At 35.7% G+C, this 24,598-nt stretch overlaps 1 protein-coding gene and 1 non-coding gene across 5 annotated transcripts in view; one reads left to right on the top strand and one right to left on the bottom strand.

The window, feature by feature from the left end:
* The window catches only part of Kat6b (lysine acetyltransferase 6B), a 185,614-nt gene that overhangs the window by 145,868 nt on the left and 15,148 nt on the right, over window positions 1–24,598 (bottom strand). For all 4 annotated transcript variants that reach the window (XM_071611144.1, XM_027931246.3, XM_071611145.1 and 1 more), the window contains exon 3: window positions 22,804–23,675. In XM_071611144.1, coding sequence (XP_071467245.1) covers window positions 22,804–23,424 — 621 coding nt within the window. In that variant the 5' untranslated portion in view covers window positions 23,425–23,675. The remainder of the gene's footprint in view (window positions 1–22,803; window positions 23,676–24,598) is intronic.
* On the top strand, window positions 16,539–16,643 carry LOC114089549 (U6 spliceosomal RNA). Its single transcript, XR_003582198.1, has one exon. It is a non-coding gene; the product is annotated as a U6 spliceosomal RNA (small nuclear RNA).

Raw genomic sequence — 24,598 nt, forward strand, 5'->3', positions numbered from 1 at the left:
ACTGAATAGGTAGAAAACAATTTAAATAATTCTAAAGAAAAACACTGCTATTAAACTGATATTTATGGCACACAACACTATGAATGAAAACATTTAACACATTTAAAAAAAAAAAAATAGGGCCTTGAAAGAAAACTGAGAAGAATCAAAAGACTACTGTCAGGCCATACAATCACATGCCAAAATGTTATTCATTTAAAACTCTAGCTGGGCACAGTGGCAGATGTGGGTAATCTCAGGGTAAACTGAGGAACTGAGGCAGGAAGATCATAAGTTCAAAGCCATCCTCAACAACTTGATGAGTCCCTAAGCAACTTAGGGAGACCCTGTCTCAAAATAAAATATAAAAGGATTGGGAATATGCCTCAGTGGTTAAGCGACCCTGGGTTCAATCCCTGGTACAAAAAAAAAAAAAAAAATCTAGAGCTGGTGATGGTAGCACACACCTGTAATTTCAGTGGCTAGGGAGGCTGAGGCAGCAGTATCCAAATTCTAGACCAGCCTCAGCAATTCAGACCCTCAATTAGTAAGATCCTGTCTCAAAATAAAATATAAAAAGGACTGGGAACATGGCTCAGGTTTGATCCCCAATAAACTACCATTCCCCCCAAAATTCTAGAGCTGAAACATGTTCAAAATAACTAGCTAGGTTTTCTTTTTGACTAGGCACTGTGTTAGGCCATTTAATACATCATCTCATTAAATCCTAATTACAAGCTCTATGAAAAAACATATTATCTTTTCCATTTTATAGATGAGACTCAGAGCATTTGTGTGAGACTTTCTTTTAGTTCTTTTCTTTTCTTTCTGCTATTAAAAACTTTCAAGAGCCTGCCTCAGCCTCCTGAGCCACTGGGATTACAGGCATGTGCCACTGGGCCTGATTATTAGGCCATTTCTAAACTGAATTTACTACTTTAAAAGAGTTTCTGCCAGGCACACTGGCACATGCCTGCAATCCCAGTGGCTCAGGAGGCTGAGGCAGGAGGATCACAAGTTCAAAGCCAACCTCAGCAACTTAGCAAGACACTAAGCAACTCAGTGAGACCCTGTCTCTAAATAAAATACACAATAGGGCTGGGGATGTGGCTTAGTGGTTGAGTGCCCCTGAGTTCAATCCCTTGTAATCCCCATCCCCCCCCCAAAAAAAAACGTTCCAAGAATGCATTCATTTATTTCTTATATATCTATTTTTTTAATATTTATTTTTTAGTTGTAGTTAGATACAATATCTTTAACTAATTTATTTATTTTTATGTGGTGCTGAGGATAGAACCCAGGGCCCTGCCTGTGCTAGGCGAGCGCTCTACCACTGAACCACAACCCCAGCCCCTATTTCTTATATACCTAAAAGAATTTTCTAAACAAAAAATACTAAAAGAATGGTCCCAGTTTTTGATCAAACAGAAAAAGTGTGTGTGTAAATAAAACAAGAGAGGCATGGTGGCACACGCCTGTAATTCCAGCTACTCAGGAGTATGAGGCAAGATTTCAAGTTCAAGGATACCCTGCAACTTACTGAGACCCTGTCTTAAAATAATTTTTATAATATCTAAAAAGAATAAAATATAGGCTGGGGCTTTGGCTCAGTGGTAGCGCACTTGCCTGGCATGCATGAGGCACTGGGTTCGATTCTCAGCACCACATATAAATAAATAAAAGATCTATCAACAACTAAAAAAAATATTTTAAAAAAAAGAATAAAATATAAATAATTTTTACAAGTTTGATTTTATCAGTATAAAGATTTTTGAAGAATGAAATAATAAATAAAATAATACATTAAAAATAATTTATATACCAAAATTTACCCATTTTCTATTTGATTTATCTTAGAAGTTAGCAGGTCTTCTGAAGTAAATGAGACAGAAATAAAAAAATTATTATTATTTTTTTTTTTTTAAAAAGGTTGGCATGGGCTGGGGTTCTGGCTCAGTGGTACAGCGCTCGCCTAGCATATGCAAGGACCTGGATTCGATCTTTAGCACCACATAAAGATGAATAAAATAAACTTATTGTGTCCAACTACAACTAAAAAATAAATATAAAAGTAGGGAATATAGTTCAGTGGCTTGCCTAGCATATATATACAAGGTCCTTGATTCAATCCCTAGTACGGGGGGAGGGAATAAATATATACACACACGTAAATGTATGTATAATATTTATTTACAAGTGTTCTTAAAAGGCCTGTAAGAATACATACCAACCACTAACTATGGTTATGTTTGGGAAACTGGGGAGAACACTAAACCGGGCCAATGTGGTACAACTTTTACTCTTTATATTATAATGTATAATTCTAACACTCGATAATGCGTTTTATCTTTCTTGCACAAGACGAGCGCTCTACCACTGAGCACTCAGTGTCTACCTCTCAGTTCTCAGTGTTTACCTCTCAGTGTTTACCTCTCAGTGTCTACCTCTCCTCCTCCTCCTTCTCTCTCTCTCTCTCTCTCTCTGTTTCTCTCTCTCTCTCTCTCTCTATCTCTCTCTCACACACACACACACACACACACACCTGAACAATCTGACCCCGGAATATAAATGTAACAAAAGGACAGGCAACAAATTATTAATAAAACTACTTCTTGGGGCCTGGCAAGGTGGCCTAAACCTGTGATCCCAGCTAGTTGGGAAGCTGAGGTAGAACTATCAAAAGTTCAAGGCCAGCCTGGGCAACTTAGTGAAACTCTATTCCAAAATGAAATTTTTAAAAATGGGGCTCAGGACTCGCCTAGCATGCTTGAAACCATAACTTCAATGCCTCCCGACCCAAAACTGTAAAACAAACATATGAAAAAAAGAACACATCTTGGGTTAGGCAAGTAGCTCAGTGCTAGAGCACTTGCCTAAAACACATGCAAAAAAGAAAAAAAATGCTTTTTTCCAGCTGATTCTGAACACATCTATTTACTGGATAGATGTATTTCTCAAATGTTACAGATGAATTATGTATTTATGACAACGTTTTAAATGTATCAGGAAAATTTATGATTCTAAAAAAACATTAATCATTAAACAACAACAGGATTCATACAAAAAAGCAAGAATGGTTAAATACTAGGAAATCAGCTTCTACAATTAATTATGTTAAAGATTAAAGTAGAAAAATCATGTCACCTCCACAAATGTTGAAAAACACTTGATAAAATCCAAAATTCATACCTGATGAAATTTCTTTAACAGGATAAATATATAAGCCAATATCATGGTTAATGGGGAAATATCCCTAGGAGGGACTGGGGTTGTGGCCCAGCAGTAAAGCATTCACCTAGCACATGTGAGACCCTAGGTTCAATCCTCAGCACCACACAAAAATAAATAAAATAAAGGTATTGTGTCCAACTACAACTAAAAAATGAATATTAATTTTTTTAAAAAAATATATACTAGGAGGGGCTGGAGCTATAGCTCAGTGGTAGAGTGCCTGCCTCACACATGTGATGCCCTGGGTTCGATCCTCAGCACCATATAAAAATAAATTTAAAAAAAAAAACTAGGAATTGGGGCTGGGGTTGTGGCTCAGCGGTAGAGTACTTGCCTAGCACGTGTGAGGCCCTGGGTTCAATAATCAGCACCACATAAAAATAAATAAATAAAATACAGATATTGTGTCCATCTACAACTAAAAAATAAATATTAAAAAAACTATGAATTTAGCTTATAATAAAGACAGAATTTCATACAAAGGAAAATAGAGTCTTCAATGAATGGTAATAGGACAGGTGGGTTGCCAACTGAAAAGATAATAAAATAAAATTGGATTCCTACCTCAATTCCTTAGAGCAAAATAAAATCCAGATGGATCAAAAATTCAATAATAAAAAAAATAAAAACATTAGAAGGAACTAGGTAGAAATATTTTCCTTAAGCTCTTGCACAAAAGAAGGCCTATCCACAAAAGTCAGAAGACATGGGGTAAAAAAAAAATGTGATCAGGGGCTGGGGATATAGCTCAGTTACTAGAGTGCTTACTTAGAATGTGTAAGGCCCTGAGTTCAATCCTCAGCACACATACCCCCCCAAAAAATTTAACCATGTAACCTTGAGAAAAAAACTAAATTGTATATGCCCTCTAACCTGGCCATTTAACATAGGGATGTATTCTACAGATGTGCAAGTATCAGCTAATGTTCATGGAAGGATATTCTTTGAAACAGTGTTTACCCCAGTAAAAGATACATTCACCCACTGGAATACATTAGTTGATAAAAAGAAAATATTTCCTTATATAGTGTTAAATCTGATCTTTAAAATCAGATTTTTTTTAATGCTAAATACAATTTGTCATTTTTATAATAAAAATGTATATGTATGCACAGAATATCTTTGGCAAAATAAGCAAGGAACTGGTAATACTGTTTGCCTTCAGGGAGAGGGACTGACTAGCTATCTATGTAACAAGGATGGCCTACTTTTTTGTACCATCTATTCTTTGGTAATTTTTGAATTGCGTAATTTGGGGGGGGGTGGTCCTAGGGATTGAGCCCAGCACCTTGTGCATGCTAGGGAAGCACTCTACCACTGAGCTACACTCACCCCCTCAAAATATTTTTATACATCAATCTCATATTCTCATAAAAAGAAAATTAATGAGCAAAGGAGTGGGAAACTCTACTAAGAATTCCAAATGTAAAGAACAGAATCCTTTTTAAATCGGAGCATTTGCATTATTAACTTTCTAAATTCAGATGTTTTAAATTGGATTTTGCACCAAACAAGGCCCAGCTCACAAGGTCCAAATATTGCTTGCTTGTTTTTGTTTTGGTACTGGGGATTGAACCCAGGGGAACTCAACCACTGAGCCACACCCCAGTACTTTTTTGTATTTTATTTAGAGACAAGTTCTCACTGAGTTACTTAGGGACTCGCTAAATTGCTGAGCCTGTGATCCTCCTGCCTCAGCCTCCCCAGCCGCTGAGATTATAGGCATGCGACACCATGCCCAGCTTGTTTGTTTTTAATGCAACTAACAATATTAAATATTACTCAAGTGCCTCAAGACAAACCTAGTGTTTAACAATCACAGAAATTCAGAGCTAAAGGATAGAGACCTGAAAGTCCTGTGGCTCCCTTTACAGAAAGAGCTCCCTTTCATAAAGATAAGGAAAGCAACACTCAGATGACACCATGTTTAGAAACTCTAAACCTTCACTCAAGGGTCCGCCACACTACATCTGCCCTAATGTAACAAGTCCATGTTGTGTTACAGAACACACATCCCTACAAAACAATCCTAAAGAGGACTTCTAGATATCATCTTTTCTGAATTACAAAATCCATTAAGATTAGACCCATACATCTCATTAAATTTAAATAAGAACAAGGGGCTGGGGTTGTGGCTCAGTGGTAAAGTGCTTGGCTAGCATGTGTAAGGCACTGGATTCGTTCCTCAGCATCACATATAATTAAATAAAATAAAGATCCAGCAATAAGTCAAAAACATTTTTTTTAAAGAATCTTGAGTATATAAAAATCACCTGTTTAAAAAATAATAAGAAGAAGAAGCTGGGCACAATGAAGCATGCCTATAATCCCAGCAATTTTGCCCACACTGAGACAGGAGGATCACAAACAAGTTTAAGGCCAGCCTCAATAATTTGGCAAGAACCTCAGCAACACAGAGAGACAACTAATACAAAAAATAAATTTTAAAAAAATACATTTTTTAAAAGGTAATAAAATACTTTCACCATGTAACCTTGAGAAAACCCAGTGAAGTTTATGATGGACTTAATATTGTTTCCTACCTTTTCTCAAATCAATGATTTCTGTAAGTACTATGAATAATATTTTATTACCGTCCTTAAAATTTAGGCTTAGAAAAATTAGAATAAATAATTTTTTTTAATTAGGCTTAGGCTAAAAAAACATTCCCATTAAGCATACATCTTACGACACAAATCAAAGCTGTACCTTTAGAAACTACACACAGTATTTCATGGTACTTATATTATTGGATATATTCAGACTATATTTCAAAATAAGAAACATACAAGATTCTTTATGGGGTTTCCTATTTTTTTATCAAAATATCAATATGTAAATTATCTAATTGTATAATTTGCATTTGTAAATGCATTTTACTAAACTATTAAAAATTAACCTGCCTTCTCATGCCAGATAAATTTTAAAACTATATTAAAATACTCATATCAGGATTCTAGTATAAACAGACCTATTACTAAAGGTCTTAAAAAGATATCAAACTTATGATATCAAAAATATCATAATTTTGCCCAGGAGAATGTCATTTAATCATCAAATGAGAAGCCCTTCCACAATGATGGAGTAAAGACCTCCAAAAATTGCTCTTCCACGAAAGCTCTGAAACACTAGCAATACTCTATATAATGATAAAAGGGTCAACCCTTCAGGTAAACCTAACAATTATAAATGCATACATACCTAACAGGGTCTGAAAATACATTAGAAAGTGACAATAGTGAAAGCAGAAACAGTTCAGTAATAACTAAAGTCTTCAATACTCCACTTTCAATAATAGAACCAAGTCAAAATCAACAAGAAGCAGAAGTCTTGAACACTACAAACCAATTAGACCTAATGGACATCTCTGAAACACTCCACTCATTAAAAAAAAAAAGTTTATGTCATTGTAATCAAAGAAAAGCAAAATAAAATAGTGAGGAGCCACTCTTACATATATAGCATTAGGAAAATTTTAAAAAGTAAAGGTTAGAAAGAATCAAGTTGAGGTCCACACCTCCTTATCCTCTACACAATATAAATTTCTACCACCTTTTTGGAACACTTTTAGACAATTTGTTAGAAAAGCCTTAAAAAAAGAATTCATGGTCATGCCTCAGTAATATCTCCTCTACTAGCCTATAGGAAACAATTACAAAATTTTATAGCAGTATTATGCATAACAGCAAAAGAATCAGAAACATTCAAACTGTTGAATAATGAAGATCTAATACTATGCAGTTATTTAAGGTCACACTTCAAAGACCAATCAAAATGTGGCAAAAGGGCTCACAACAGATTCAAATTTAGAAAAAGAGATCCAAAATTTTAATACTGTTTTCTTTAAATACAATAAATATTACATATGTAAAGGAAAAAAAAAACTGGAAGCAAATACAAACTTACAACAGTAGTTATTTTAGTAGTGATATTTGTAGTACTAATACATCATCTCCAAACCTTTCTGTATTTTTCAAAATCTGTTCTGCATTCTGAAAAATACTCTTTTTCTGAATATTAAAATAACAAGGCAGGGTGGGGGAACCACAGAATCCCATATTTAGACATTCAAGGTCTATGTCACTAGGGTAAGAAAAGGAGGTCTTGGGGGCGGGGCTGGGGTTGTAGCTCAGTGGTAGAGTGCTGGCCTAGCATGTGAGGCCCTGGGTTCGATCCTCAATACCACATAAAAATTAATTAAATAAATAAATAAAGTTATTGTGTCCATCTACAACTAAAAATATATTTAAAAAAAAAAAAAGGAGGTCTTCATTAGAAGGTGATAAGGATATCAGTTTACAGCTCTTCCTTCAAGAACAGGATATTCAGAAAGGAAATGCTAGGGACTACTATCTCCCAAAGCCCTGGAAAAGCTCTCTACCTTAGAAGCTCAGTACAAACAGTGTGACAGACTAACTCTACAGGGATTGTTCTATTATGTCCATTTGTCAGATGAGGAAACTGAGACAGGCTAGACTGTACTGTCCAAGTAGAAAAGTTGGGGGATTTGCACCTAAGCATTCTGGCTCCAGAGCCACTTTCTCAGAAGACTACTTTAGAAGATATCTAAAATCTCTTTTGGTAAGTACATGGGCCTTGCCCAATTAATACCTCTGGATTATTTCCTCACCTCACAAAAAGACCCTGTTGGCTCATCTATAAAAGAAGACAGGGCTGGGGACTTAGTTCAGTGGTAGAGTAAGTACTTGCCTAACATGCATACAGGCCTTAGGTTCAACCCCAGTACTGGGGGGGAAAAAAAGGGAAGAAAATAGCCCCAGACAGTAGTCCCCAAACTTTTGCTGCTTACTAGCATTCCCCAGGACCCTCAAAAAATCTAATGCCTGGCTCCCACACCAAACATTCTGAATTAATTTGCATGGGAGCCACGCATGGTGGCACTCAGCTGTAATCCCAGAGTCTCGAGAGGCTGAGGCAGGAGGCTGAGAGTTCAAAGCCAGGCTCAGCAACTTAGCAAGACCCTAAGCAACTCAGTGAGACCCATTCTCTATTTAAACAAAAAAGGGGATGTGGTTAAGTGGTTAAGCGCTCCTGTGTTCAATCCCCAGTACCAAAAATATAAAATAAAATAAAACAAAACCCTAAGGCTAGCGGGTGTAATGGCACAGTCCTATAATCCCAGCAACACTGAAAGAGCCTGGAGGAATACAAACTCAAGGCCAGCCTCAGAAACTTAACAGGACCCTTAGTAACATAGACCCTATCTCAAAATAAAAATCCAAAAGGACTGGGGATTAGCTTTGTAGTAAAGCAGTCCTAGGTTCAACCCCAGTACAAAAACACACCCTAAGTGCTAGGGATGCAGCTCAGTGACTGTTTGCCTAGCATGAGTGAGGCCCTGGGTTCAATCTCCAGTACTGCAAAAATTAATAAGTAAATAAATAAATAAAATAAAAAATAAAACCCTAAACTTGGTTATCTCAAAGATCTCCTGGAAATCTAAAATTTTATTCTACATTTTAAGGATTATTATAAATAATTTTACTAAATCAATACATAAAGAGATAAGAGACAAATTTGATGATTTGGGAGTTCTACTTTGAGACACAAAGTACAAGTTTATTCATCAGTGATTTCCTGTGGGATGTATAGTTGGGAAAAATGAGGAAAAGAATTCACAGTATAGCCTCACATGTGCACTACCCAAACTGTGTTTAAACAAATGCAAAGATTTCCAGATATGTGAACAGCTGTTTGAGGAGGAAGGGAAAGAAGAGGGGCCATCATCAAATCACCCTGAGAAACAATGGGTTAAATAGGTTGAACTTTAGAACTTCTCAGGGAGTTTAAATCTCAGAATATCATCAGCATCATCAAAATCTTCAACAGTACTTTCCTTCCCCCTCAAAACATCATTTGGGAAAAGCTACCGTCAATGTTGGCATACCATACATTTAATACCCTTTCCAGCGACTCCTATTACAAACACTACAAAGTAATTTAGAGGACAATGTTTATAAGAACCTAATAGGAAAAGTATTATAATGGTTACATGTACAGCCCATGGAACCTGAATGCCAGGGTTTGAATCCTAGTTCTATTACATAATAGTTACATGCCCTTGGGCAAGTTCTTTAACCTCACATGGTGCTGCTACTTCTACTACTTCTTCTTGGTGTTTTGTTTTGTTTGGTGGTACTGGAAAATGAACTCAGGAGAGCTCTGCCACTGAGCAGTGTCCTCTGCCCTTTTTATTATTATTATTATTATATTATTTGAAATAGAGTCTCACTAAATCATCTAGAATGGCCTCCAACTTGTGATTCTCCTGCCTCAGCCTCCTGAGGTACTGGGATTACAGGTGTGTACCACCTTTCCCAGCCCTTATGTGCCTCTTATAAACTATAAATGAAAAGAACCACCACCTTACAAGCAAGTTATTACATATAAAGCACTTAATAGTAAATAGTACTACTTACATAGTCATAGAAAAGCATTATATAAAAGTTGGCTATTGTTAGTCATTCTTAAAGGAAAGAAAGTTTCATCACTGTGAAAATGAAGATCACTCACTGGTTATTTAAGAAGGAATCACACAGCTATATGTCTTAGCATGTGCCAATTGGTTATTTTAATTATTATTTGAAAAAAAAATTTTTTTTTTGTAACTTAGTTCCTACTACAGTACTTTACATTATAAGAATTTAATAAGGGGGCTGGGGATGTGGCTCAAGCAGTAGCACGCCCGCCTGGCATGCGTGCAGCCCGGGTTCAATCCTCAGCACCACATACAAAACAAAGATGTTGTGTCGGCCGATAACTAAAAAAATTAATAAATATTAAAAATTCTCTCTTTCTCTCTCCCTCTCTCTTTAAAAAAAAAAAAAAAGAGAGAGAGAGAGAGAATTTAATAAGGGTTGTGGCTCAGGGGTAAAGTGTTCGTTTGGCACGTCCAGGACCCTGGGTTTGATCCTCAGCACCACATAAAAATAAATAAATAAAGATATTGTGTCCATCTACAACCAAAAAATAAATATTAAAAAAAAAAAAGAATTTAGCAAACATGTTGATTTCACTCAAATAAAATAAAGAAACAGGCAGGGGGTGATGAAGTAGCAGCTTGTACTGGGATTGAAACACTGACTCCAACACTTTCTGTGTATTCTTTTTTAGAGAGGCAGGGGGAGGAAACCAAGAATTACCTTAACCACTGAGCCACATCCCCAGCCCTTTTTATTTTTTACTTTGAGACAGAATCTCACTAGGTTTCTTACAGCCTCTCTAAGTTGCTTAAGGCTAGCCTCTGTCCTGCCTCAGCCTCCCAAGCCACTAGGATTACAGGAATGTACCACCACGTCCAGCTTTCTGTGTATTCTTGAGTAAGTCATCTTCTTTGGCCTGTTTCTTCATCTGTAAAATTTAGCTAATAATAGTAATCATCTCTCAGGGTTCATGTAAAATTATTTAGTGTCTATTAAATGCCTTAGAACATTACCTAGTACACAGTAAGCAATATGTGTTTGACATGAATATACTCTTGTATGTTTTCCAGTCTTCAAATATAATGTGAACTTCTTATCATGTGTACTTTACAAGGCACAAATACATATTTCAACCATGTTTGCTTAGTTTTTGTTGCATACTGTGGATTAAAACAGAATTTAAACAGTCCCAGACACAAATCATGGATTTTAAAAGTATCAGCGGACTCCTCACAAGATGCACATGGGGTAGGGGGGTGAGAGGAAGGGGAGTGGGGGGGGGGGAATACACTAAAAAGTAGTATTCTCAATGTAAACTATTTTTCATTTTGCTCTAAAATTTTTAGAAACCAGAAAAATACATACAATTTGCACCTGATCAATGTTCTCCAAACTGCCTGCAGGCTTGTGTTCATAACACTAGCAACATTTATTGCTAACCAACATGCCATGCTAAATGGAAATCATGGTATTACACAATTTTCCAATAAAGAAGTGATTTTTGTAGTTAATATAAATGCTTTATAAAGATGTAATTGTTGGCACCTTGTTATATTTCAGTAGCTGGTGGAAAATGAGATAAGTTAGAAGGTTTACAGAAGAGGTCAGGCTCATCAGATAAAAAGATCATCTTTTTTATCATCTCTAGAAAGCACATTTATAGGCTGATAACAGTTATTCTTTAACATCTGGAACCATCGTTATTTCCAAAGCATTCCAACTAATTGCAGCAAAACACTGTAAAACAAAGGAAAATGAATCCTAGGAGCTCCCTGCCTTAATTTGATGCCTATTTTTCTGGATTTTTTCCTGTGAAGTAAAAAAATATAATTTACATCCTCCCTGCCCATTTTTTTTTTTAAATCAGTTTCTTTTTCAGCCTATTTGGAATTCTCTAGCTGAGGATTTATAATTTAAATAACAAATGAAATTCTTCAGATGTTATTCTTTAAAATGTCACTAATGTACCTATCTTATTAAATTATTGTGATGGTGTCCCCCGCCCCCAGGTACTCTGGGCATTTAAGTGAAAGACCCTCTCTACAACTTTAAATAAACTTTTCAAAAAATATTTTGAATATCCAAATTCCTACTGTTAAAAACTTTGAAGCTGTTAATGGCAAATCCATTCTTCAGCTGTAAGTAAAGGGGCAGGAAGTGCAGACAGAAGGCAACCCCCTGCTTCAGTCCCAGAAATGATTCAGCATTGTGCCATCAGACATGGAATCCAAGCATCTCAACACCAGCCTTCGGCCAGCATCACTACAATAAGCTGTTGATTTGTTCCTTTTAGGTAGACTTAGACTACGGTACACCACAACCTGAAAATTTTCAATATAATTCTCAGAGCATTATTTGACTTAGGTAAGGCTAGTAAAACCACTGTGTGGCAGGTGAGATAATAACCCCCAGAAAACATCTACTTCCTAATGCTTGGAACTTGTATGTTATCTTACGAGGCAAAATAACCTAGCAGACTTGATTAAATTAAGGACTACAAGCTAGAAAGTGTACTCTGAATTAACCAGGTGAGCCCAATTTAATCACAGCAGTCTGTGATTAAATTGACCACAGATGGACATCAGAGGGAACTGTGACCTATAAAGGAATGATCAAAGAGGAAATACTGCTGGCCTTGAAGACAGAGAAAGGCGACCAGGAGTCAAAGAATGTGGGCAGCTCTAGAAGTGTGAAAACCAAAGATACGATTCTCCTAAAGTTTCCAGAAAAGAATATGAGCCTACCATCACCTTGATTTTTAACCCAATGAGAGTCATTGTTCTGTCTTACCAACAGAACTAAAACATGCATGTTGGTTTTTGTTTGGTTTTTGGTACTAAGGATTGAACCTAGGGTACTTTACCACTGATTCAGGTCCCCAGTCCTTTTTGGTTTTTATTTCTATGTAACAGAGCCTTGATCAGTTGCAATCCTCCTGTCTCAGCCTCCTGAGTCACAGGGATGCCAACCAGCATGTGCGGTTGTTGTTTTCCTTTGGGAATGAACTCAGGGGCACTCAACCACTGAGCCACAATCTCCAGCCCTATTTTGTATTTTATTTAGAGACAGGGTCTCACTGAGTTGCTTAGTGCCTCACTTTTGCTGAGGCTGAGGCATGTGCGACTATTTTAAACCACCAAGTCCATGTGATTTGTTACAGGAGCAACAGAAAATTAATGCACACTGGGTGAAAAGTTATTCATATGGTCTTAAGTCTGTACTAATTATTAATTAAAGATGAAAAGGGTGTTTTTATAAAGACTGATCAGACAGATGCCACTTTAGCCAACTGATTAAATAAACACCATTTTAAATGACAAACCTGGAATTGTTTATCTCCTGATATGACCCAAAATGAAATACACAAGATCACACATATACTGTTCTTGCCAAAAATGTTTCTTTTTTTTCTTTTTTTTTTATCTTTAGTAACTGGGGATTGAACTCAAGGGCACTTGACCACTGAGCTACATCACCAGTCTTTTTTATTTTTTATTTTTATTTTTTTTTAAAGAGAGAGTGAGAGATAGAGAGAATTTTTTAATACTTATTTTTTAGTTTTCGGCGGACACAACATCTTTGTTTTTGTATGTGGTGCTGAGGATCGAACCCGGGCCGCAGCATGCCAGGCGAGCGCGCTACCGCTTGAGCCACATCCCCAGCCCGCCAAAAATGTTTGACTTGGATCTAATCTTGAGGATACAATCAAACAAATACCTAATTGTTGGACATCCTACAAGTAATGGTAATGTCTTGCCAGGCGCGGTGGCACACGCCTGTAATCCCAGAGGCTCAGGAAGCTGAGGCAAGAGGATCACAAGTTCAAAGCCAACCTCAACAAAAAGCGAGGCACTAAACAACTCAGTGAGACCCTGTCTCTAAATAAAATACAAAAAATAGGGCTGGGATGTGCCTTAGTGGAGTGTCCCTAAATTCAATCCCCAGTACCCCGCCCCCCTCCAAAAAAAGGTAATGTCTTGAAAGCACAAAGGAGGGAAAACTGTTCTCTATTACAGGAGCCATAAGCCAGGTGTGGTGGCACATACCTGTATCCCAGAGGCTTGGGACACTGAAGCAGGAAGATCACAAGTTCAAAGCCAGCCTCAGCAACTTGACAAGCCCCTAAGCAACTTAGTGATACCCTGTCTCAAAATAAAAAAATAAAAACGAGCTAGGGGATGTGGCTCAAGGGTTAATTAAGTGCTCCTAGGTTCAATCTCTGGTACCAGAATAAAATAAAATAAAGGAGACCTAATTGATTTTGATCCCCAGCAACGAAAGAAAGAGAGAGAGAGAGAGAGAAAGAAAGAAAGAAAGACAAAAAAAAAAAAAAAGAAAGAAAAAGAAAAGAAAGAAGGAAGACTAATGCTGGATCAAAAGTCAAAAGTTGTGATATTTTGGGGTCATATGAGAAAATATGGGCTATTAGAATAACACTCATTTCACTGCTGAATTTTTTGCATAAGATAAAGTACTGTAATATATTGGAGGATGTTTTAATATCTAATTAAATATCTAGGGATAATATATCATAATGCCTGCCATTTACTTTTCAATAGTTCAGCCAAAAATTATAAATAGATGCATTCTATGTGTGTGTATATATACAAACACACACATATATACACCCAGGAAGAGAGAGAATAATAACTATTGCAAAATGTTAATAATTGGTGAATTTAGATGAAAGAAATACAGTGTTTATTATACCACCACTCCTTCAACTTTTCTGAAACATTACAATTTTATAAATTACAAAGTTAAGGGAGAAAGATCATCCTAGTTCCCTCCACTGTCTTTTTTTTTTAATTCCTTTTTTGATGTTGATGAACCTTTATTTTATTCATTTATTTATATGCAGTGCTGAGAATCGAGCCCAGTACCTCACACATCTAGGCAAGTGCTGTACCACTGAGCTACAAACCCAGCCCTTTCCTCCACTGCCTTCTTTTCCCAGGTAACATACTGCCAGAAGTTAACAAAACAGCTGATGTTCTTCAAACACACCATACTCTTCCACCAGCAGGTCTTATTTTCTGCAGTTTTACTCATAATTCAAGACTCAATAGTTAGAATAGGGTGTTGTTGCAAGACAGAAATCATATATATGTTAAAATGCTAGCTTTGGAAGCAGATCAAGTATCAAATAGAAATCAACTTTTGATGTCCTTATTACTGGATTTTAGTTTTACATTCTTGTCTCCTCTTACTACTGTTTCTTTTATGCTGTTTCATCATTCCTATTTATGATCACAAAGGGTCACAAGCATGTCAGAAACCACAGACAAAAAGCAGGACTGGTCACATGAGAAACTACTACAGAAACCATCAAGTGCTGCCTCTGGCTCCCAGCCCACACCACTCTGAACATCACAGGCAGCCCAGACCAAGGCTCACCTCCTTCCTGTAGGCCTCACTGCTCTCCATATGGCAGCTTACTGACATCAAAGAAGATGGAAGAAATTATCTAAAATTCACCAGGCTAGTCCCATTCCTTCCCTTGAACTGTGGAAGAGTCACTGATACCTCAATTATCTCTCCTGCAATACCTTTCCCCGCAGCATGCTAAGATTTTGTGATGCTAAAAATAAAAAAAAAAATTTAAAAAGTAGGTGAAGGGAGTGTACCGGTCCAACGGGGGAGGATTAACAACAAAAGACCCCCTTGATGAGGGTGACAAGAGCTGACATATTTGTATACATACAACAATAATACCGAGAAACAAAAATTGAACTTTGTAAATAAAATTAAGTTGCTCTTCTGAACTGCCTGTCAAGCTACAGACAGGAAAAGGCCCAGCATGGTTTCTATGTATGCCTATGCTGTTTCTAATAGAAAGGACACAATCAAGCCAAAACAAACATCTGTTAACCAGTTAAAGTTTGTTAATGAAACAAAATTGCAGCTGGTTTATCAAAGATCAAAAGTGAAGCAAATTAGAGAAAGGATGTATGAACAAAGCTTGTTTCTAAAAAATAGTGGCTAAAGAATTTTAAACCCACTTGTCAAATTAACACAAATCCTTCCTGGATTTTGCTTAGACAACTGATTAGTATTTATTTTATATTTTTGTACAGACCAACCTCACAGTTTAAATCTAGTATCATTTATTCTAGAACTGTCTCTAATGTTCATTTTGCAGATTTGTCAAAATATTTTTTGTTTTTTAAAAAAAGACACGTGGGGCTGAGGATGTGGCTCAAGTGGTAGCATTGCATGCATGAGGCACTGGGTTCAATTCTCAGCACCACATAAAAATAAAATAAAGATATTAAAAAAAAAAAAAAAAGACACGTAACTCTCCATTATATTCTGCTAATTAAAAGGTTATCTCAAATAAAGAAAAACAATAAAATGCACTTTTGCCACTCCCAGAGACCTCTAAGCAAGTGGCCCAGTCCCAAGCAAGAATGTAAGTGCATTTAGTATTTCACAATATGTACTGTAATATCACCTTTTATTACATATACAAACTTCCATCCACCACCTGAAGACATGGAGATAAGAGTACCTACACACAAATAAAAACACTTCCTTCATGGCCCTGCTAACTCAAATTACATGGCTGACTCATTTGTTAACTTTAATTTGGTAAGCTAATTGATGTTTATGGACTTAGAAATATTAATACATCAACGAGATGAAAGTATCTGAGAATATTCAGAGTCACAGTTAAATTTTGGTGTGGCTTAGAGAACCATTGTATCAAATTTACTGTTGTTTTATGTACTGTGCCAAGAAAATGAAGTTTATAAACAAAATATTATAAATTTTACAATCAAAATTTGCTATTGCAATGATGAAATAATCACATTTGCCATGAATAAAATACAAAGATAAAATATTTTAAAAGAAAAGGCCTCCATTTTGAGAAACATTAAAATGGTACTTGCTTCAGCAGCACAGATACTAAAATTGTAATGATCAGAAAAGATTAGCATGGCCCCTATGCAAGGATGACATATAATTCGTGAAGGATTACATGTTTTTAAATAAATCATTTGAGTGAGGAAAAAAACAAAACAACATTAAAGTGTACCATTTGTTAAAGTTTAAAGGGAGGGCAGAGCTGTAGCTCAGTAGTAGAGTGCTTGCCTAGCATGAGTGAGGCACTGGGTTTGATTCTAGGCATCATATAAAAAATAAATAAATAAAATAAAGGTCCATCAACAATAACAAAAATTTAAAAAGTCTGAAGGGAAAGAACAAAATCTTTACTATGTAAAATACAATCAAAATAAATCAACAAACAGCACTTAATTGCTAAATAACATAACCGCTATACAATACAGATTTTCTTAGCACTGTTAAGAATCACAAATTGCAGGGAAATGGATGGCATTAGAGCAGATTATGCTAAGTGAAGTTAGCCAATCCCTAAAAAACAAATGCTGAATGTCTTCTCTGATATAAGGAGGGTGATTCAAAATGGGATAGGGAGGAAGAGCATGAGAATAAGATTACCTCTAGATAGGGAAGAGACATGGGAGGGAAAAGGAGGGAGAAGGGGAATTGCACAGAAGATGGAAGGAGACCCTCATCATTATACAGAATACACATATGATGTTGTGAGGAGAAAAAAAAAGAAGTGTGTCACATTAGATTGGGTAGAGAGATGTAATGGGAGGGGAGAAGGTAGGGGAAGAGTGGATAGGAAGGGCAGCAGAATAAAATACACATTATTATGGCTGTATGTATTTAGGTGACTGTATGACTAATGTGATTCTGCAACCTGCACAATCAGAAAAATGAGAAATTATACCCCATTTGATTCAAATGTATGAATTGTCAAGATCATTGTACTGTCATGTGTAACTAATAAAAAAATACATCTAAAAAAAAAAGAATCACAAGTGTAGCTATTATAAGCCAATAGGTATATGGAGTACAAGAGTAAATTCCTTACAACTATTGATCAGTCAGGACAGGATCATGTGTTATGGGAAAGGTATCAGAAATTCAATACATCAAAGATCCAAAAAGTTAAAAAGAATGTTTAACATTCACTTGAGCAATCAAAAGTCCTCTGACATGATGTGTCTACTAAAGCCAATTTCGTTAGAAGTCTAGACAAGTCCTATCTTGATAACAGCTCCAAAGTGGAACAAGTTGTCATACCTCAAGTGCAACACAAAGACAATTGCTCTTCATTTCATCTTTCCCTTGACCCCACTAACTAGTTTGGGACAGTCTGAGTGCTCTCTCCATAATACCTCAATGACTGGTACTATTTGCTCACAAAGCAGTCTTCAGACACTGCCCAATTTTGAAACACTTCTGAAGCTTAATTGTAAGAACAACATGAACTACAATTTTTGATCCTTCTCTGATCCTAGAGTAGCAAGTATTTGATCCACCTAGACTTTCACATAATAGGCTTCTATCTAACTTTAGTGATTCCAAAACTAACTTTTCTCCATACTAATCCCAAAATTAAGGGGTTTTTTTGTTATTTCTTATTGATACATTATAATTATACATAATAGCAGAATTTATTATGTCATATTCATACACGCATAACAAAATTTGATTATTCCCATTCCCTAGTACCTTCCCTTTCCAATTCAGGTTATTCTGAAGCGTTACATTTTACAATATTTATAACATTTAGGGCTCTATCCTTTAGATCTGAAGGATAAAGTTGACTACACATAAATAAAGTGCCTTTGAGAAATGTGACATCTATAATACAAAGGACATCAATTCAAAAGAAAACTAAGAAGGTCAATAGAGAGGACATTCGGACTCTCTATAATTAGCAGATAAAAAATATATACACTTATGCCAAAAGGATTCACAGTTGTCCAATGATTCTCCTGGGGCTTAAGACTTCTGGAAGCCTGCCACATCACAAACAATGTGGTCCTTCTCAAAAAACAGGCTATTGGAAAAGTCCCAGAACCAGATGAGAAGTGTCTGCTTTAATGCAGAAAGAATGGGACTAGAAAGGAGAGGACATAAGGGAGAAAAGTAGAAAAAAGGAAAATCTAAAACTAAAGTTACCTAATTTATGGCATTTACATGACACAGGAGTTATATAGGATGTATATATATCTACTATCCATAGAAATTATTTCATATTGATAACATTGCCCAAAACTGATAAAATACCTAACAAGGGGTGGGGGACAAATACAATAAACAACTGAACAAACCAGTCCATGATAAGTGATTTTCATCATAGTTTTTCTGTCTCTATCCCATTTTTGATCATTAGTGCTCCATTTCAATATCATTTTTATTTTTTATTATTGACAATCTTATCATTCTTGTAATTATGTTTGAAGGTTTTTATAAGATCCCAATAACAGCAATTTCATTTCTTCAAAAGAAAAACATCAAAAGTCCTATTTGATATTTAAAATGTCCCACCTTTCAACAAAACAAGAGTAGCAAGCATTTGATCCACCTGGACTTTCACATAATAGGCTTCTATCTAACTTTAGTGATTCCAAAACTAATTTTTCTCCATACTAATCCCAAAATTCGGGGTATTTTGTTATTTCTTATTGATACATTATAATTATACATAATAGCGGAATTTAGAATGAAGAGTTCCCGTATTATATACTGCACTGGAAACATACCAAGATTGATGCTTAATAAATTTTAGGAAGATATTCTCAATAAAGTAAAATACCAAGGAATCTGTTTAAAATTGAACTAAACTGATTTTATAAAAATGTTAAATGTTCAAATGCAATTTTACTGCTACAAAGTGCATAGTAATAACTGAAGTCTCTCTTCGAATATTTGACTTTCTAAAGTCCTCATAATCTGACCTAATTGAGCTTTACCACTTTTAATGAGAAACACTAATACTATCCTTCAGGAGTTCCCTCACCAAGTCAAAGATAAAGTTTTATCTTCAGTGGTTTAATTCATTTCCATATCACCTCACCGGAGAGAGCTTTCTTAAATAAATACAAAGAATTTATGCTAAGGAGCCAGTGTGGTAATACCCAATTTGAATTCTAGACTATCAAAAGATGTGCAATTACATTTCAGAAAGAAGGAGCACTTCTATTTCAACTCACATTGTATTCCTCCTAGCAGTCATGCATAGGAATGATGATGATGTTAAATCTAATTAGACACAGATTTACTACTTCCCCACTGCATTCCCATATTGTTAATATTATAAATTGTACCTGCTTTAAAAACTGTAATAAGCTCTTTACAACCATCAAATTTAAAATGTTAGAAATTTATTTGTTGAGGGAAAACTACTTCTGACCATTGGAGAAACTGGAAAAGAGACTTTTACTATTAATTAAAAGCAACCACCGTTGACCAATCTACTGCCCCAGCTGAAAACAGGTCTGGATCCAGACTGGGATCTGGGATCCTTGCTTCACATTTACCCACTCTGTAAGTGACCCTGGGCAAACTGCTTAAAACTTTGAGCCTCAGTTTTTCATCTTTAAGATAAAGAGAATAACCTCCTCCCTCGAAGTTACCGTGCCAAGTGAAGGAGATAATAAAAATAAAGCACTTAGAACAGTGCCAGCATGTAACACTTATGAAATATTGCCTATTATTTTTACTTTTTATTCTATTTTACAATTAAATACAATTGCTCAACAAAAGTAATCAGAGTAACAGCTTCTTTGAAAGACATTGGTTGACTATATTTTAGTTGTGAGATGCTCCAACTCTGAACAGTTTCCATTTATACCATAAATTTTTTTTCACAATGCAAACTCTGCAACTTCTAGCATATCAAGAACAATGACAATCTCTTTCAAATATATTACAGAAAGTCCCTAATGCACAGAACTATAGTACTATCAATATGCACACATATCCAAGTTCAGGAGCCTAAGCAAAAATAATCAAAGGCCAACAATTAGCCTAAGTTTTTCCAACAGTACAAAAAAATGTTCACATTGGCTATTTGACATCTTAGGATCCCGTTATAATCTGATAAAACCATAGGCCCTGACCCTAGAAAAACATGGGGATGGATACACACATGATTTTACATTCAAGCCTATTCATGGATCCCAGGTCAAGAATTTTTATTATGTTTACTTAGCAAGTTTACCACTTTTAATGTTTACCACTTTTAGTCTCAGAGAGCAATTTATTATAATGTAGTTTAATTAAAATTTTCAAGGAAAAATGCTGTTATATGTAATACAAAAATGTCAAAATTACTTGAACTGCTTTTTATATTTTTATTTGTATTTTTTTCAGAATTAGATTATAATTACTTCATACAACTAATCTTCAAATTTCATCAAGTAAAAATTCTAAGACACATTTTCTTAGCTTTCCTTGTTAAATGATAATGCTAACTGGACAATTTAAAGATCAGCATCATAAAGAGAACAGTACAATTGCATGCTAAGCAATAAATTACTCTGTTCTCAATACTAGACACTTTCAGACACGAATTTTCCTGTAGACTAAAAATACTTTCATACAGATGCTGCCTGGAAAAAATATGATAAGGTTAGCAAGAAATGATGGGCAAGGTTAGAAAAGGATACGAAAGGCACTATGGAAAATTTGTAGTTGCTCCTCTATCAAAAGTAAAAATATGCTAGGTGTAGTGGTGCAAGCCTGCAATACAGCAAGTGGGGAGGCTTAGGCAAGGACTGCAAGTTCAAGAACAGCCTTAGCAACTTAGCAAGACCCTGTTTCAAAAAATAAGAAGGGGTAGGGATGTAGCTCAGTAGTAAAGTACCCTTGGGTCCAATCTCCAGTATCATAAAAAAGGAAAAAATATAATTATATTACTTTTTTATGCCATGATCTCCCATAAAGATTTAGGGTTGTTTACACATACACAATTACCATCAACTGATAAATATGTTGCGGAAAACTAATAAGACATAAATACAGTTAAGAAATAGATTAAAGGCTTTAGAGTGGTCTGTAGAAAGGCAAACTACCTAATCCTACCCAGCTTCTAGAGCTGGGCCCCTATCAGCTAAAGCACCAAAGGAAACAGGGTCCACTTCAAGATCTTGTGACTTCTAAGAGGAAAACATAAGCCACGCACAGCTTTGCCTAACACTTGTGTTTCAATCCTTTCTGAAAACATGGTTTAGAGAGCAACCACTTTTTCTATTAACATGATTTAGAGGATGTAAAATTAACTGATAGCAATGTATGCATTTGCCCAAAGGACAAACAACAAGCCCCCAAACTGTAGGGCCTAAATTATAAACAACTAGCTGTTGGTCTACTACAATTTTAGTTGGGGAGATAATTTCAGAAATAATTTCTATAGCTTTGAAACAAAACAAAGGAAAATCCTATCAACCAGATTCATTTCAAAATCATTGTAATAACAGAAGAAAAACTCTGCCAAGTATTTATAATGCTATAGAGCTGGGCACAGAGGCACACACCTGTAATCTCAGTACTCAGGAGGCTGAAGCAGGGGGATCACAAGTTTAAGGCCTGCCTCAGCAACCTTATGAAGACCCTCAGCAACTTAAAAGAGACTGTCTCAAAATAAAAAAATAAAAGGACTGGGGATGTAGCTCAGTGGTAAAATATCCCTGCATTAAATTCCCAGAAACAAAAACAAAAAAACCAAATACAATGCTATAGAATTAACAGTCCCAAAGAAATCAAAGAGTATAAGCAAAGATACTATAGGAGAAAAAAATGAACATTCACAGACACCCACTGAGAACTCAACAATAATAATGACTTCAAATTGGGGGAATTTAGGTCATATATTAAAACAATTTCAGGAATGCAGAGATTATGAGTATTAAAATAAGAAGTCTGCAGATTCTTCTTCTCTGAAAATAATAATGAAGGAAAAATATACTATGGTCTTCCTAAGGTTTCTAAAATATATGTGACTCTGCCTTGAAGAAGAAGAATTAAAGTTACCTATGGTTGTCCCTTCTAGCACCCACCAATTATTTTTTTTTTTTAAATCACATAATCATCATGTTAAATGCTTGGCAACCAATGAGAAAGCCCTCAATGTATTGTAAAACAATATAAATCATTTATATTATGAAATAATAGGTACATTTTAAAACAGAAAAGTCTGCTTAAGGCAAAACATCTGATTTTATCAAACTCAGAACTTTTGTTCATATTAAACTTAAAAGATAACTGTACAAGCCAAAAGAGCAGTACAATATTTCGATTGTATTAATGTACCTTTTTCACTTACCTGGTCTTTCTCATGGGGTAGAAGGCTGACAGGTGGGAGTGAGGATGGAAAAGCACTGGGACACTGGGGTGCCCCTTTGCCATCTAAGCTCCCATAATTGACCCTGTACTGTGGTCCATCTTTCAGTAACCTCCCATTGTTCACTGCACGCTTGGCTCCCAGGCGCAGCCGCTGCTGAAAGGCTGGGTTATTGGTGGTGCTCGTGAGGTCACTCTGACTTCTGAGATACTTCTCTATGTTCTTCAAGGAGGAGCCATTTGGTTCCTCCAGTCCTTCAATTGCTCTCCTTAAAAGTTTATTCCAATCCACATTACGAAGATCATTACATGATCCTCTAGACCCCTTGGTTGACTTAGGAAAAGTGCCCGGTTTAACTGATGAAAAGCGCCCAGGGTTATCTGGGTCCTTATATGAGGCAAGGCCTTTGTTGGTGACTTTGAGAACTGAGCCATCCTGAACGCTGAGCTCCAGCTGTTCAGAGACTGTCTTCTTATCCAACCCATGGGATGTGCTGACTGCATGGCAGATTCTCTCTTCAGAGGGCCTTTGCTTTTGCTTTTTTATTTTCTGTATAGCTTCAAGAATCCACTCTGTATAAAGTGGGTTTGCAAGTTTTACCATGGTTGACAAATGACTTCTTCAACACAAAAGTTACCCATAGAGGTTCTCCTTGTATTTAACAGAACTTGCAAGTTTGAAAGTCATTCAACAAGCTGGCAGGGCATTCCACACCTTGTTAATCAACATCTCAAAAACATCCATTCTTAAGAAATACAAAAGAGGACTAACAAGCAATGCTGATCCTTGTCTTACTTTACCAACAGGAAAAACTGCATTTGAGTGAAGAACATCTTTAACCAGGAAATCAAGACCTTAAAGGATAAAAAGGAGAGAAAAACTTTCAACAATGGAATTTCTAAAAATAAATTAAAAGATTCTTTGGTATTACTTTTCAAATGCAAAAAGACCGCAGAAGTAATGATAGACAGGTATTGTGTAACACAGCCACAGTGACTAATATTTTCAACCAGAAACTGGGTCACAGTCTAAGAAAGAATTTGTTTTACCATTTTTCACTTATTTACATGAAGTCATTTATGAAGTATTTAAGAAATCAAATCTAAGTCATACATTAGTGGATTTTCTTTATTGAAATTAATTTACTAATGAAAGAGGTCCAAGGTATATGTCTATCACAAACATAAAACCAACATCAAAAAAAAATCTGATACAAAAAAATCTAATGAAAGTTCATTAAACTTACTCGAAGAAACATTAAACTTAAAAAATAATCCTGATTTTGACTACATATATTTCCCAAGTTTCACACATTAAAAAAATTTCCCACCTAACCATCATTTTTTAATATTTTTTAAATATTTTATGTTTGTTTATTAATTTATTTATTTTTAGTTGTAGTTGGACACAATACCTTTATTTCGCTGTTTTTTTGTTTTTTGTTTTTTAATATGGTGCCAGGATCGAACCCAGTGCCTCACACATGCTCCGCAGCACTCTACCACTGAGCCACAACCCCGGACCCTAACTATCTTTTTTTGGTAAAGGGGCAGTGCTAGTGATTGAACCCACAGCCTCTACATATGCTAGATAAGCACTCGACTACTAAGGTACATCTCCAGCCTTCACCTAACCACTTTCATGAAATCAGATCTTCTTGCACAGGTTTTGTGATACCCTCTAACCCACAGGTTGGAAAACTGAAAGTAATATAGTAACATAACCCTTCACCTTTAAATAATGTAGCATTCTAGTTATCTTACTACCTAGTTATATC

Source organism: Marmota flaviventris, chromosome 4 (genome assembly GCF_047511675.1).
Source record: "Marmota flaviventris isolate mMarFla1 chromosome 4, mMarFla1.hap1, whole genome shotgun sequence".
Lineage (NCBI taxonomy): Eukaryota > Metazoa > Chordata > Mammalia > Rodentia > Sciuridae > Marmota > Marmota flaviventris.